We start from the raw sequence: 11,715 nt of genomic DNA, 5'->3' as shown, positions 1-11,715 counted from the left end.
ATGATAACATCTCAGTGGCCAGCGCTCAACTCACACCCTTACAGTTGCATCTTTGAATAATTCTAAGCAAGAACCTGATAACTTGGGTAAAAATTTATTTTACATACAGACCATTGCAACTAACTATTAATCAAGAGAAGTTACTTTTTCTTTACAGGATGTGACCAGCTCGTCCGAGATTAACAGAACTCTAAGCCTGAGAGCTGGGATTTTAGTTTGGAAATCAGATCTCGGGGGTGGGGGTAGGGGTGATGTCTTCCAAGCACCACTGAGTTCAGTGAGGAGCTGCAGCCTGTTTAACTGCAGGTCAGCTGCACTGCACAGTGCTGGAAGCATATTCCCAGAGCCAGTTCGGACCTTTCCAAAGCTGGACTTGCTGAGAAAGACGACGCCTGGAAAGGTACTGATGCATTTCAGACATTTTGTTCAGCTCTCAAACTAGAAATGAAAGAGGTGAAACAGCACAATCTCTGTGAAGTACAAAACATCGAGTTACAGGGCAGCAGACAAACAGGACAGCAATAATGACGGACCCTCCTAAGCCAAGTGTTCTATGCATAGCGGGTTCCTGGCCAAGGTCATATTATGGCCCTAGTTCAAATGGACAGAGTACAAAAAATACTTTGACCAATAATTAATTGTACTGGAAACAAACAGTCTACTAAAAAGCTATTCTTACTCTAGGTGCCAATGAGTCCTTAAAAGCAGGGAGGGGACTGAGGAGCTGCACTTGGGCAGTGCTGCCAGGATCATTCACGCTGCTCCATTTTTACTTTGGGAGGTCTCAGGAAGGTCCTGTTTTTCTTTTCTTTCTTCCCCTTTGTATTTGCCTGGAAATTTCTCCAACTGTCCACACGACCATCCCGACTTTCCTGGGGACAACAGAGAGCAAGGGGAGGGTTAACAAGAGCAAGAGTCAGAGAACAGGCTGTGTGCGCCATTTTCAAGAGATCAGTAACAATTTTCCTCTTACCCAGCACGTAGCACTCTGGCAGCCGGGACATACAGACAGTGTGAAGTGCCAGAGCAGTGGAGGTACAACTGAGCTTACAAACACCAATATAAGTAGCATGTTGTTTTCTTGTTTCAGAAGCAACCAGCTTGGGATGTGCAGTGCAGACTATAGCCTACCGAATCCTCTGTTCTGCTAAGCAAACAAGAAACCTCATCTCCAATGGATGTTCCTAATCTGTCAGCCTAGAACTTGCCATTTCCTTACTCTGTCTCACATCTTTGTGACACCTCTGTTTGTGCTGCAGCTTGAAGGCAGGGAGAAATAAGAGAGAAAGGAAGTGCGCTGCTGTCTTCTCTCATGCTTCTTGCCCCAGGCCTTATCACAAAGAGGCAGTAAGAAAAGGTCTCAGTTGCACTCTTTTCTCCCTTGCCTATCAGGGGAGCAGCAGCAGAAACCTTTCCTGAACTGCTGTATGCAGCTGTATATGGGCTCTGCCTAATATAGCTGTCTACCTCACTCGCATCCATCCTTCCCCCAGGGCAGGATCACACCTTTACTAGGGATGAAGCTACATGGCAACTTCTGTTCTAACCCTCTTGTTTTGGGATGGGGTGGGTGAAACTGGATATTCTAACCTGCTCCTTCTGTGGTAGACCAAGACATGATTCAGCTTTCAGAGCAGCCTATGAATAGCTCCTAGAAACAGCAGACAAGAACTTGAATGATGGAATATTCCTATGAGCATTTATAAGTGCTGCAGAACACATGCAAGGGAGGAAACCTACACCTCTACTCATCTTTGGGGTAAAGAGAGAGGAGAGCTGAACAGAACTAGAATGCAATATGCAGACAAAGGACTGGAATCAAAAAAACAGGAGCAGGGAACCATAGAAGAACAATGCAGAGGTGCAGTGTGAGCACCTTGAAGGAAGAGGGGTTTTTTTGTTTTTAACTGAGACAGACGCAGAACTACTGTCTCAGAATTCTTATTCTCTGAAACAAGAATCAGCACACATACAGGAACAGCCAAGAATTCATATGCTATTTTGTCTTTAATTATCCTCTCCCTGCCACAGTCACTAGCACCAATAAGCTTCCTATTCTTATGTATTCATACAGTCGATTTTCAACATTAACACCTAGCTTTGAAATGGTCTTTTCACACAGATTAAATAGCCACTGGCAAGGCTGGAGAAGACACTTGCAAGCGCAGTGGTTCAGCTGTCTAGGAATGGCTGAGGAAACACAGGTACTTCAACAGCACAGTAGATTCTCTGTTTGGTCCATTGTTATCTGCTTGTGATGTCTGCACACATGCCCTCAGCTTCTAACCTTCACTGCATCCCTACAGCGATGATATGCAACCTGTCCTGCCAGGCTGGCCACAGAACTTCTGCCAGCAGCAAGGCAAGTAGCACACGTTTACCTCTCTCCTATTACATGACAATACCCATAGTGAAAACACTCAACGCAGCAGCATTATACACGCGCAGTAGATTCAGTGTTTTCCAGAACATCCAGCTTCCTGCATTCCTGTTATATAGCACATAAACACACAAACTCTTTCCAACTGAGCCTCCAGCAAAATCCTAGCTGACCACTTTCCACAGGATGGCAGCCCAGCTCATACACTGCTCTCCCAGATGCCCTCTTTCTTCAAGGCTTCTCAGTCATGGACTGGGATCAGACTGTGGGTTAAATGAACAACGTAGCTGATTCTTTTCATTAGGTCTTCCACACTCATTAGCTTCTTTCCTGCAACCCTACCATGTAGTTTCCTGTCATGGGAGTGCACCTCTGCTGTGTAATGAAGGAAGAGTTGCAGGCCACATCAACTATTTTGGCAGGCTGTAGATTTGACACTTTTTCTCTAGAACAACAGTGCAGCCACCACAAGATAGTGGCTTAGATACAGGGTGGAAGGGGCCCAAGGGAATCAACACTCATTCAGATCTTTGATACTCTTATCAGATACAGATTATGTAGGTGTTAGCAATCAGACTGAAAAGTACCAACTCAGTCCACATCAGTGACTGAATAGCTGCCAGATTAAATGTTGCTCGTCACCAGTGACCAGGGCTAAATAATTTAAATTTCTGCCTTGTGATAAGAATAAACTGCTAACAAAGTTGAAAAATACTACCCCTTAATCTACCAGATCCCTGTTTCTAGAAAGGTGATATCAAAGCCATATCCACAGGTTCTTCTCCACATATAAAGACAAAACCAACGCTTTTGCGGGATCTTTTACTATACGGCTACTTAAATTATCTTATAGAACCTGCAGCCAAGAAGCTTCTCTTTCCTCTAGGGGTATTCCCTACAGCATGGCTGAGAATTGCTGAGGCCCCTCCTGTACGTGGCATCCAGCTAAGCTGCCGATTACCTCAAAGTTCTTTTGCCATTCTCGCTCTCGTTTAGCCTTCTCTTGTGCCTCAATTTCCTCTTCCCTCTGCCGTTTCCTGGAAGGCAGATCACAAAGAAGTTACGAACCCACAAGCATCTACATTAAAAAAATATGTAATGCTCTCAAAACATCCCGGAAAGCTCTTCTGATTGCTTGTCAGATTAAAGTGCTTATCGGAAGAGATACATACACATACTCTACATAAAACACCTAAGACAACACAACAAATAGGATTTTATTTCAAATTGAGGTGAGCAGTGAGCAGAGAAGGTGGTTTGGCACCACGAACAGTGCGCATATACTAGACCAGTGAGCAAGCTTCTCTTGTGTAGGATGCCTTTGTCATGCTCTCACCTCTGCAGTGATAAGTTTCTAAAATTGTCGAGAGCACACATTTTGAGGTTAATAAATTTCTCATGCAAGGTAACAAACCTACCATGCAAGGTAAGAATAAGAGATTTTTTTTTCCCCCTCATTTTCATCCGTAATTAGAAGCAGTGCCCTGCAACCATCTCCTAGATTGCCTTCATTGCTCACTAGAAGAAAAGCCCTGCTTTATGGAAGTGCAAAAATACAACTACAGTAAGCACTCAAGCAGCATGTGATGAAAACACCTAAGATAGTTCAGGATCACACATGCCAAGAGGTATTTCTACACTTAATTAAAACTAAAAATCAATTCTTTGCATGCTAGCAACATGCAAAAAGGTCACCATTTCACTGTTTCGGCTGGCTTCCACAGAGTGCATAAGCATACCAAACATGTAAGTATCTTAAATACAGGAGGTCAGGTTTTCAATATGCACTTCTCAAACACAGAGCTCTACAACCAATAGGCTGCTCAGAGAAGTGGTGGAATCTACCTCGCTGAAAATAGTCAGGACTCAGCTTGACAAGGACCTTAATAACCTAAACCAAGGCTCTGCTTTCAGCAGAAGGCTGGACCAGATGATCTCCAGAGGTCCCTTCCAACCTAGGCTTTTCTATGATTCTGTGGTTTCTAATCTTCTCTGAGGAAACAGGAGGGGTGAAGAAAAGCCTAAACTGCACGAACAGAATGCTGCTCATACCTTTCATGCATTTCTTTAGCTTCTCTTTCTTTCCTCTTAATTTCCAGTTCAGCAAAGAGCTTCATGGTCTGTTTGTATACAGCCTGTTTGAACTGTAAAACACAAATCTGGTCTCAAAATAATGCACAGTAACAGTTAGAGAAGTCTGTTTTATGTGAGAATGTAAGAAGCATAGAAAGAACGTAAAGCATATGTATGCCCATATTACTCCATATCCTGCCTTGATAGTAACTAGTAGCAGAGGCATAGGAAATGGTATAAAACACTGCTGAATAGATTCTGGGCCTGACACCTAGAAACAACTACTTACTACGCTACTAAAGACTCATTCCATTTGGTATTCACGAAGCTGACTTTTTTAGACTAGGAACTGGGAAAGGGCAGCTGTCTTATGTTATACTTTTCTGAGTAAATGGTTGCAGAACAGCAAATCTATCCTCGAACGCTGTAAAGAAAAACCAGCTCAGACAGCTCTTATTACAGAATGGCATTAAGAGCACACATTACACATGCTGCTATAGGTTCTATATGTGCTGTTGCTGGCAGTAAAAATGTCGCAATTCCAGCGTTCAATGTACAGTTACAACAAGAAATTCAATTCAAATAAGACTGATGCACAAGTAGTAAAGACTTGCTCCATGAAAAGAATTTGAATACTTGGATCCACAGAATCTCATGATGAATTTACTTTTTACACTAAACTGCTTTCTAAAAAACACAGATATTACCTAACACATGACACTTCCACAGTGACTTTTCAGAATTTCTTTTTCAGCAAGTCAAAGGATTTACAAAATTTTAGCAAATCTAATAAAGACTTTTTGACAAGTTCTTGAAACACATTCTGCAGAACTCCAGTGCAATAACCAGCCTCTTTGAACAGCATGCAACTTACAACTTCAGGATCATCCTCTTCTACAATGGGAGGTTTCCCATCCTTCTTCAGCTGCTTCTTTTTTTCTTTCACCTAAAGATTAAGAACAAAAGTAAGAGTCTACAAAGTTTTGCAGGGCTTCCATCATAGTACTTAAGTATTTCTGCATTCCTAGTTCATTGTGTAAGAACTAGAGATGACAGCAAGATGTTGATTTGGATCACATTTTATTTTAGATACAAACTGCCTGGCCCTAGGTCCAGGTAGACACATACAACATCACTAGTACCTCAAGCTTGTTGTGTTTTAGTCTGCTCATATCACTCAACTAACTTCTTGGCTAGTGTAATCCAAGCTCCTTTCCTTATCTTATAGGTCATTTCCCCCAAAATTTCCCAGTCTCCTGCTGTCACCACCTATTTTCTTCCACCTACGCACATTTGATCTGCATCATTCATTCACAGATTCAAAAGAAATATTTAGGTCAGATCATATGGTCTAACCTAATTATTGCAAGTACTGAATTTCACTGAATTATCCTGCACTGAGCTCAACAGTAATCTTGGATGAAGCATGTTTGTTCACGCTCACAGTCCAGTTGCACAGCTTTGTTTAGAACTTTGCTCAGCTCACCTTTTAATGACCTAAACGTACAACATGTGCACAAATAAAAGCAAATTACGACGGACTTATGACCCACTCACCCCACCTCTGGCCGTTCATATGGAATACTTACAGTATGTTCCACATATTCTTTTCCTGCCTGTATCACATCCAAGGCCCTCTTCTTCTGCTCTTGATCTAGTAGCAACTTGTATGCTTTATCTACAGCTAATGAAAAGCATCAACATTAATAGCATCATAGTCACATTTTCAGGGCATTGCAAGACTGGTACTTGTAACCACCTGAACTTTGCTTCCTCGGGCTTTTTTATTATTATTTTTTTAATATATTTAGGCAAGCAATACCCTGATTAGTCAGACGAGATTTGGAGTACAGTAATGACAGAGACTGTCAGCCACCCTTTTGGAGTTAGTAGGGTAAAAGTGTCAGTTCTAACAAACGTTAGAAGTCATGAGGTAGGTTTAAGTTGCATGACTCCCAGCTGTAATACAAAACACAGGCCAACAAATTTTATTGAAAGACCACAGGACAGAAAATCTAATGCATGAATTAAACAGTTTTTCTTGAACAATCTATAGACATTATGGACCCGTTTATCCCCACAAGCTCTAACAATGCCATTGCTGCCACCTAGTGAAATTCTGCTGCTGAAACACCACCCTACACATCTCCCTCACCTGAAACAACCCTACAGCAATTCTTCTGTCCATCAGTGGGGCCTCCAGCCCTAATGAACTGTTTAAACCAGCTACAGAAAAATACCAGACCAACTACTATCACACAGCAATCCATAAGGAAGCGTGAGAGCATTACCTTCGAAGGCCTTCTGGGCTCTATCCGCATCATCTTGATTTTTGTCCGGATGTACCAATATTGATAACTGCAAGAGAAAGGATCTTGATACCAAGACCATTCTAAAATATAAATAATATTCCAGAGATTTCTGTGAGAGGAGGGAAATAGTCTCAGACAGAAAGAATCTTAAGGGATCACACTCCTTTGCAAACAGGCAAATATGCTGACAACACATTTGCCTCAGCAAAGGCTTACTGAGATTTCTAACTGAAAATCAAGTACAACTGTGGCTATAAACACGCTGTCTGAGAAAAACCGCAGCTTTGGATCTACAGAGCAATACAAATAGCCTTGAGCTGCAGTAGCCTAGGACTGATATGACACCCTTGGTCACTCAAGTTGCACGTCCTTGGTCTTAAGAAGAAAGAAATCTACAAAGATCAGCCTCCACTGATGTTCACCTTTTACTGAAAGACCTCTGAAGAAGGAAGTTCTCCAGCATCTCTAAGGTTGTTCAGAGATTAAACTACTTAAAGAATGGGTAAATTTCTCCTTAGGCTCCTCTACTGAAAGAGGAAAACTCCTTCCTGCACTTTGTCCAGCTGAGACAGGACGCTGATCACTACCATCCTCATGGCAACCTCTAATGGACTACTAGAGAGCACATGTTCTCCATCTTCCCTTTCCAGGGAAAAAAGAAACTTCTTTCAGACTTTCCCCATATAGCATTCTTTTTGTAGACCTCTTATTTTTGCTGTTGCCGTCTGGACTCTAGCTTTTCTGCTTCTTTCCTGCTGTAATGCTCAAAACTGGACATAGGGCTGGAACTGAAATTTCATCAGTGCTGAATAATGCAAAATAATTACTTCTTGAACTCCATACGACAGCTTTAATTCACAGGGAAAGGTCTGCCTGCCATCCCAAACAGCAGCATGCTACTGATTTACTCAGTGGTTTGCTATAGCCTGTATCTTGTCCTCCTTTCAGCTATTCTACCTTCTGTATTTAGGCATTTGATTTCTTCAATACATAGTTTCATGCACTTTATTTCATCTTATTGTCTTCAGAACATAATCTATCACCCTGAAGCTAAGGCAGCCCCAATTTATTATTTGCAGAAATGAAAAGTCAGCAAAGGACTAAAAAGTTATCCTATCCCTCCTCAAGTATTCCTCTAGCCCATAACCGACTCACCAGGAACGTCGATCTGTCAGCACAAGACGGCCAGCACAGTTTCCTGTCTAAAGCTGGCTCTTGATGTTTACTGCACTAATTGAAGTAGGAGTAATGCAACCCTCTTTACATTGTATTTCTTTGCTGGATGCACAGACAAAACTCGGTTTTTTTCTGCAGGTTACCCCACAGTTACTATGCTGAAAAAGCTATAGAACGATGCAGAAGAGTCAGCGAGCAAGGCTGCTGCTGTCACAGGTAACCCAGCGATGAAGAACGACCACTGAAATTATTAAAGAAACTTCACAGAAAATATATTTCTGGACTGCAGTCCATATATTTGAGACAAATACATTTTCTCAGATGTTAATTTCTGATAAATTTTCACCTTTTCTTTAGGCTGTAATAGCATGTTGAACAAACTGATTACACATGCCTATCAATTTGTACTAGCCCAGTCACGCACTCTACAGGCAAAGCAGCACACCACGCATGGATCAGACACACTTCTGCAGCTCTGACATTGTTGATACAAAGACTGTTGTATGTATATCTTCCAAAAAAAAAAAAAAAAAAGCAAAAAAAGCAAAAAAGCTACTTATCTATCCAAATACAGCTTTACCACCATTTTACTTGTTTGCAAACACAGCTGCCTAATCTTTACTGCGCTTCTGCTTTCCCCCCCCAAAGGCTTCCAGTGCAAAAGCCAAATACCTGCCGGAACCTTTTTTTTATCTCTTCATCTGTGGCTTCGGGATCCATCTGCAGCACCTAAAAGAGACCGTGACAACAGAGCAAGTTTGATGGTTGGCTCCATTTTTCAGGTTGCTGGCAGCAAGCCCTGAACGCTTGGTTCACTGGCATACAGACACAAAGTCAGAAAGCTCCCCCCATCAGGAAGTTGCTTCAGGATATAAATTTTCACCTATTGGCAAAGAAGCATTGTAAGAAGACACCATGTTTGGGACATTCTACTTTCAACAATAATACATTTCTCTTGACTACCCCACGGACCTTTCCACACCTGAGTTTTGTATGGACTGCTGCCATCCCTAAATAGCCACCTTTGGTTTAAACCTTCAGCCAGCTCTATAGCAATGCTTAGTTTGGCAGAAATGGAAGCAGAGCAAGGGATGGCTTTGAGACACTGCTGGATCACTCATAACTGAGAACTTAGGGCAGGAAATGCATTATTTTGTAAAAATGTATGCATTTTATCATTTTAAGAGAAGACAGGAGAGTTTTACTGGTTGTTTTCCATTAATGAACCCACTGGTCTAGGTACTGATCTTTAGGGATGTGGCAGAGTTTTAGGAACTCTTTTGTTAATTAATTTACTGAACCAAAAGCCCTTAGGAACAACTGAGCAAACTCGGTGCAGATGTATGTAGGTCTGACACTAATAATCTGAAAAAAAAAACCAAAAAACAAAACAAAAAAACCCACCAAACACCTTGCAGGAAAGGAACTGCCTACTTTTAAATGTATTTCTTAACAATTTACTCTCCAAGTCAATAAGATTCTACACATAACTGAACACATCAAGGTGAATCTGCTGACTGACCTGGATAGACTGAGCAGCCTTACATTGGACTATGAAAAGCTGAGGATCTGAGGATACAAAAAGGCAACTGAAGATGATTCTGTCAGGAAGAAATACCCGTATGAAAAGCCAGCTCCAGTGGAACATCAGATTACGTTTTATGTACCACTCTTCCTCAGCCTTTCAAATTACTTAAGACTCTATATTGATTTATACAGACTTATAACTGATTGCAACTAGAATTAAATTATAATAATGTGGAAAGGAACTATCTGTCTTCCTTTGACTCTTCAAAGACTGCTCTCTAAGGTATGTAAGGTTAGAGTCTCTTTGTTATTCAATGCACTACACACATTTAGTAGCACAAACATCCAAAATAAAAGGCACAATCAGAAATGCTGAGCCAAAAGTGTTAGGAACAGAACCTGATAAGCATGTCACTTGCAGCTGTTAATGTTTTCATTCAAAAGTACTAGGCATTTATCTGCCAAAAGCTTTCAGTGTTGTTGCATGAAGGAAGCTTGCCAAAAGAATATAGTTTGTGCCACGACAAATAGTAAAAAGAGTGAGCACGTATACTCTGTTCTTCTGTATTTTGTAAGCCTTGATCATAGTAATCTACATCTAGAGAATTTTTTTCTTTCTGATGTTTAGTCTTTTTACTGAAATAAGTACCCAATAAACCAGGAAGTTGGTATACCAACTCAAAAGGAAGAATAAAATGCTCAGACTAACCTCAAAGGGGTTCAAGTTGAAATAGGAAGATCCAGGTCGGGTCAGCCTGTCAATTTGGTTTTTTGATGTTAAAACAGAGTCTCGTTTTTCAATTTGCTTTACCTGAAAAACAAAAGAAACTTTCATTCACTGACCATCAGAATGTACTTAACTGCTTTCCTGAGTGACTACTGCAACAGTCATCATTATCCTATACTACAATTTACAAAACATTTTGCTCATCCCAAGCCTGTAGCTATCTACTCAGTAAAACTGACTTCCTCAAGTATCAGCAGGGCACATTTTTCACCCTTTTCTATAGCATGACAGTGTCTTCAACATTACCTTTTAACAACAAAAGCTTAGAAAACACTTTTGTGTCTCTCCTATAGCCTGTTCAGCAGCTACACCTTTTTTCCCCTCACGTTACTTCGACGCTTTACCAGCACTATCATCATGATTTTTTAGGTACCTCTTCCACTATTGCTTTTAACCTAGAATTGGGGACAGGCCCTTCAACACATTAAGTCACACTGGTGCAAGTACAAAAGTAGATTTCATTCTGACCAAAGGTTATTTGATTCAGCTCAGTTTACTTTTTGTTCTCTATAGTACTAAGCCAAGTGAAATAGTGTGTTTATACTCAGCATTCACATTTATTTTGAGGAATAAACAGCTGCGGGCAGGCGCATTTAAATAAGCCCAAGTGGTGCACAAACTGAGTAGCAGAGGGTAAAAGAAAGGGAAAGGGACCTCACGTAGCTTACCAGGATGGTAGTTTATCCATATGAAAAGCTAAGCTGCGTAACATAACAAAGCACTATGCACGGAGATCACAAAAAAGACTGTAGAGCACACAATTCCCAGCAGATTTACCCCTCGAGACAGGGCACAGCTTAATATTTGACTCCCTTCACCAACCACAACAGAAGCCTTTTATAAAGGAGAAAGAAACCCCAGGCACCAGCAGCAGTAATTTGGGAAGAAAATCACTCACCCCAACGCCTGAAAACACACCAGCCCCGCACCTGCCCCTCGTCCGCGCTCAGTTATTCACTCGCCGCCGGCCCCGCTCGTTCCTCCCCCTGAGCAGCGCCGCGCCCGGCACCGAGGGCCCGCTCTCCCCGCCGGGAGCCCCGAGCAGCCCCGCGGCCTGCCGCCGCCGCCGCCCCGCCGACACCCGGCTCCCGAGGCCGGCGGGGCCCCCCACGAAGGCCGGGCCCGACCCCCGCGCAGCGGCGGGGCAGGCGCCGCTCGGCCCGCCAGGCCGCAGCGCTGACAGGGGCGGCGGGCGAGGGCGGGCGGCGGGCGAGCACCGGCCGGGGGGGCGGGCCCGGCCACCCCCGGCCTCCGCCTCGCCCCGCCGCCGGTACCTCGCTGTAGAAGGTGAGGAACGCCTCCTCGGCAGCGCCCCCCGCCCCGTGCTCCGCCGGAGCCGCCATCGCCGCCACCACGTGACGCCACGCGCCCGCCCCACGTGACCGTGACGCTGAAGCCCGGCAGGGCGGGCGGCCCCCTCGGCACGTGACCGCCGCGGCGCGCCATGGTAACAGGCCCCG

At 43.1% G+C, this 11,715-nt stretch overlaps 1 protein-coding gene across 1 annotated transcript; it reads right to left on the bottom strand.

Annotated features, from left to right (window-relative positions):
* Positions 1 to 78: 78 nt before the first annotated feature.
* On the bottom strand, positions 79 to 11,677 carry DNAJC8 (DnaJ heat shock protein family (Hsp40) member C8). The gene is made up of 9 exons (XM_064524913.1): positions 11,530 to 11,677; positions 10,178 to 10,279; positions 8,614 to 8,670; positions 6,745 to 6,811; positions 6,043 to 6,137; positions 5,328 to 5,399; positions 4,433 to 4,524; positions 3,342 to 3,417; positions 79 to 872 (listed from the first exon to the last, which is right to left on the bottom strand). Exons 1-9 carry the CDS (start codon positions 11,596 to 11,598, stop codon positions 750 to 752), a joined length of 753 nt encoding a protein of 250 aa, XP_064380983.1. The 5' UTR covers positions 11,599 to 11,677; the 3' UTR covers positions 79 to 749.
* Between the last annotated feature and the right edge of the window lie 38 nt (positions 11,678 to 11,715).

Source organism: Dromaius novaehollandiae, chromosome 23 (genome assembly GCF_036370855.1).
Source record: "Dromaius novaehollandiae isolate bDroNov1 chromosome 23, bDroNov1.hap1, whole genome shotgun sequence".
Lineage (NCBI taxonomy): Eukaryota > Metazoa > Chordata > Aves > Casuariiformes > Dromaiidae > Dromaius > Dromaius novaehollandiae.
Note: the sequence above shows the minus strand (reverse complement) of the source record. Positions and strands in the feature narration are given on the sequence as shown.

Excerpts from the sequence above, each read along its gene's own strand:
- DNAJC8 (XM_064524913.1), bottom strand. The coding sequence starts at position 11,598 with ATGGCGGCTCCGGCGGAGCACGGGGCGGGGGGCGCTGCCGAGGAGGCG. Across the intron at positions 6,138-6,744 it reads AGCCCAGAAGGCCTTCGAAG|CTGTAGATAAAGCATACAAG; the intron begins GTAATGCTCTCA and ends GCTTTTCATTAG. Across the intron at positions 4,525-5,327 it reads AAGAGGATGATCCTGAAGTT|TTCAAACAGGCTGTATACAA; the intron begins GTAAGTTGCATG and ends TGTGTTTTACAG.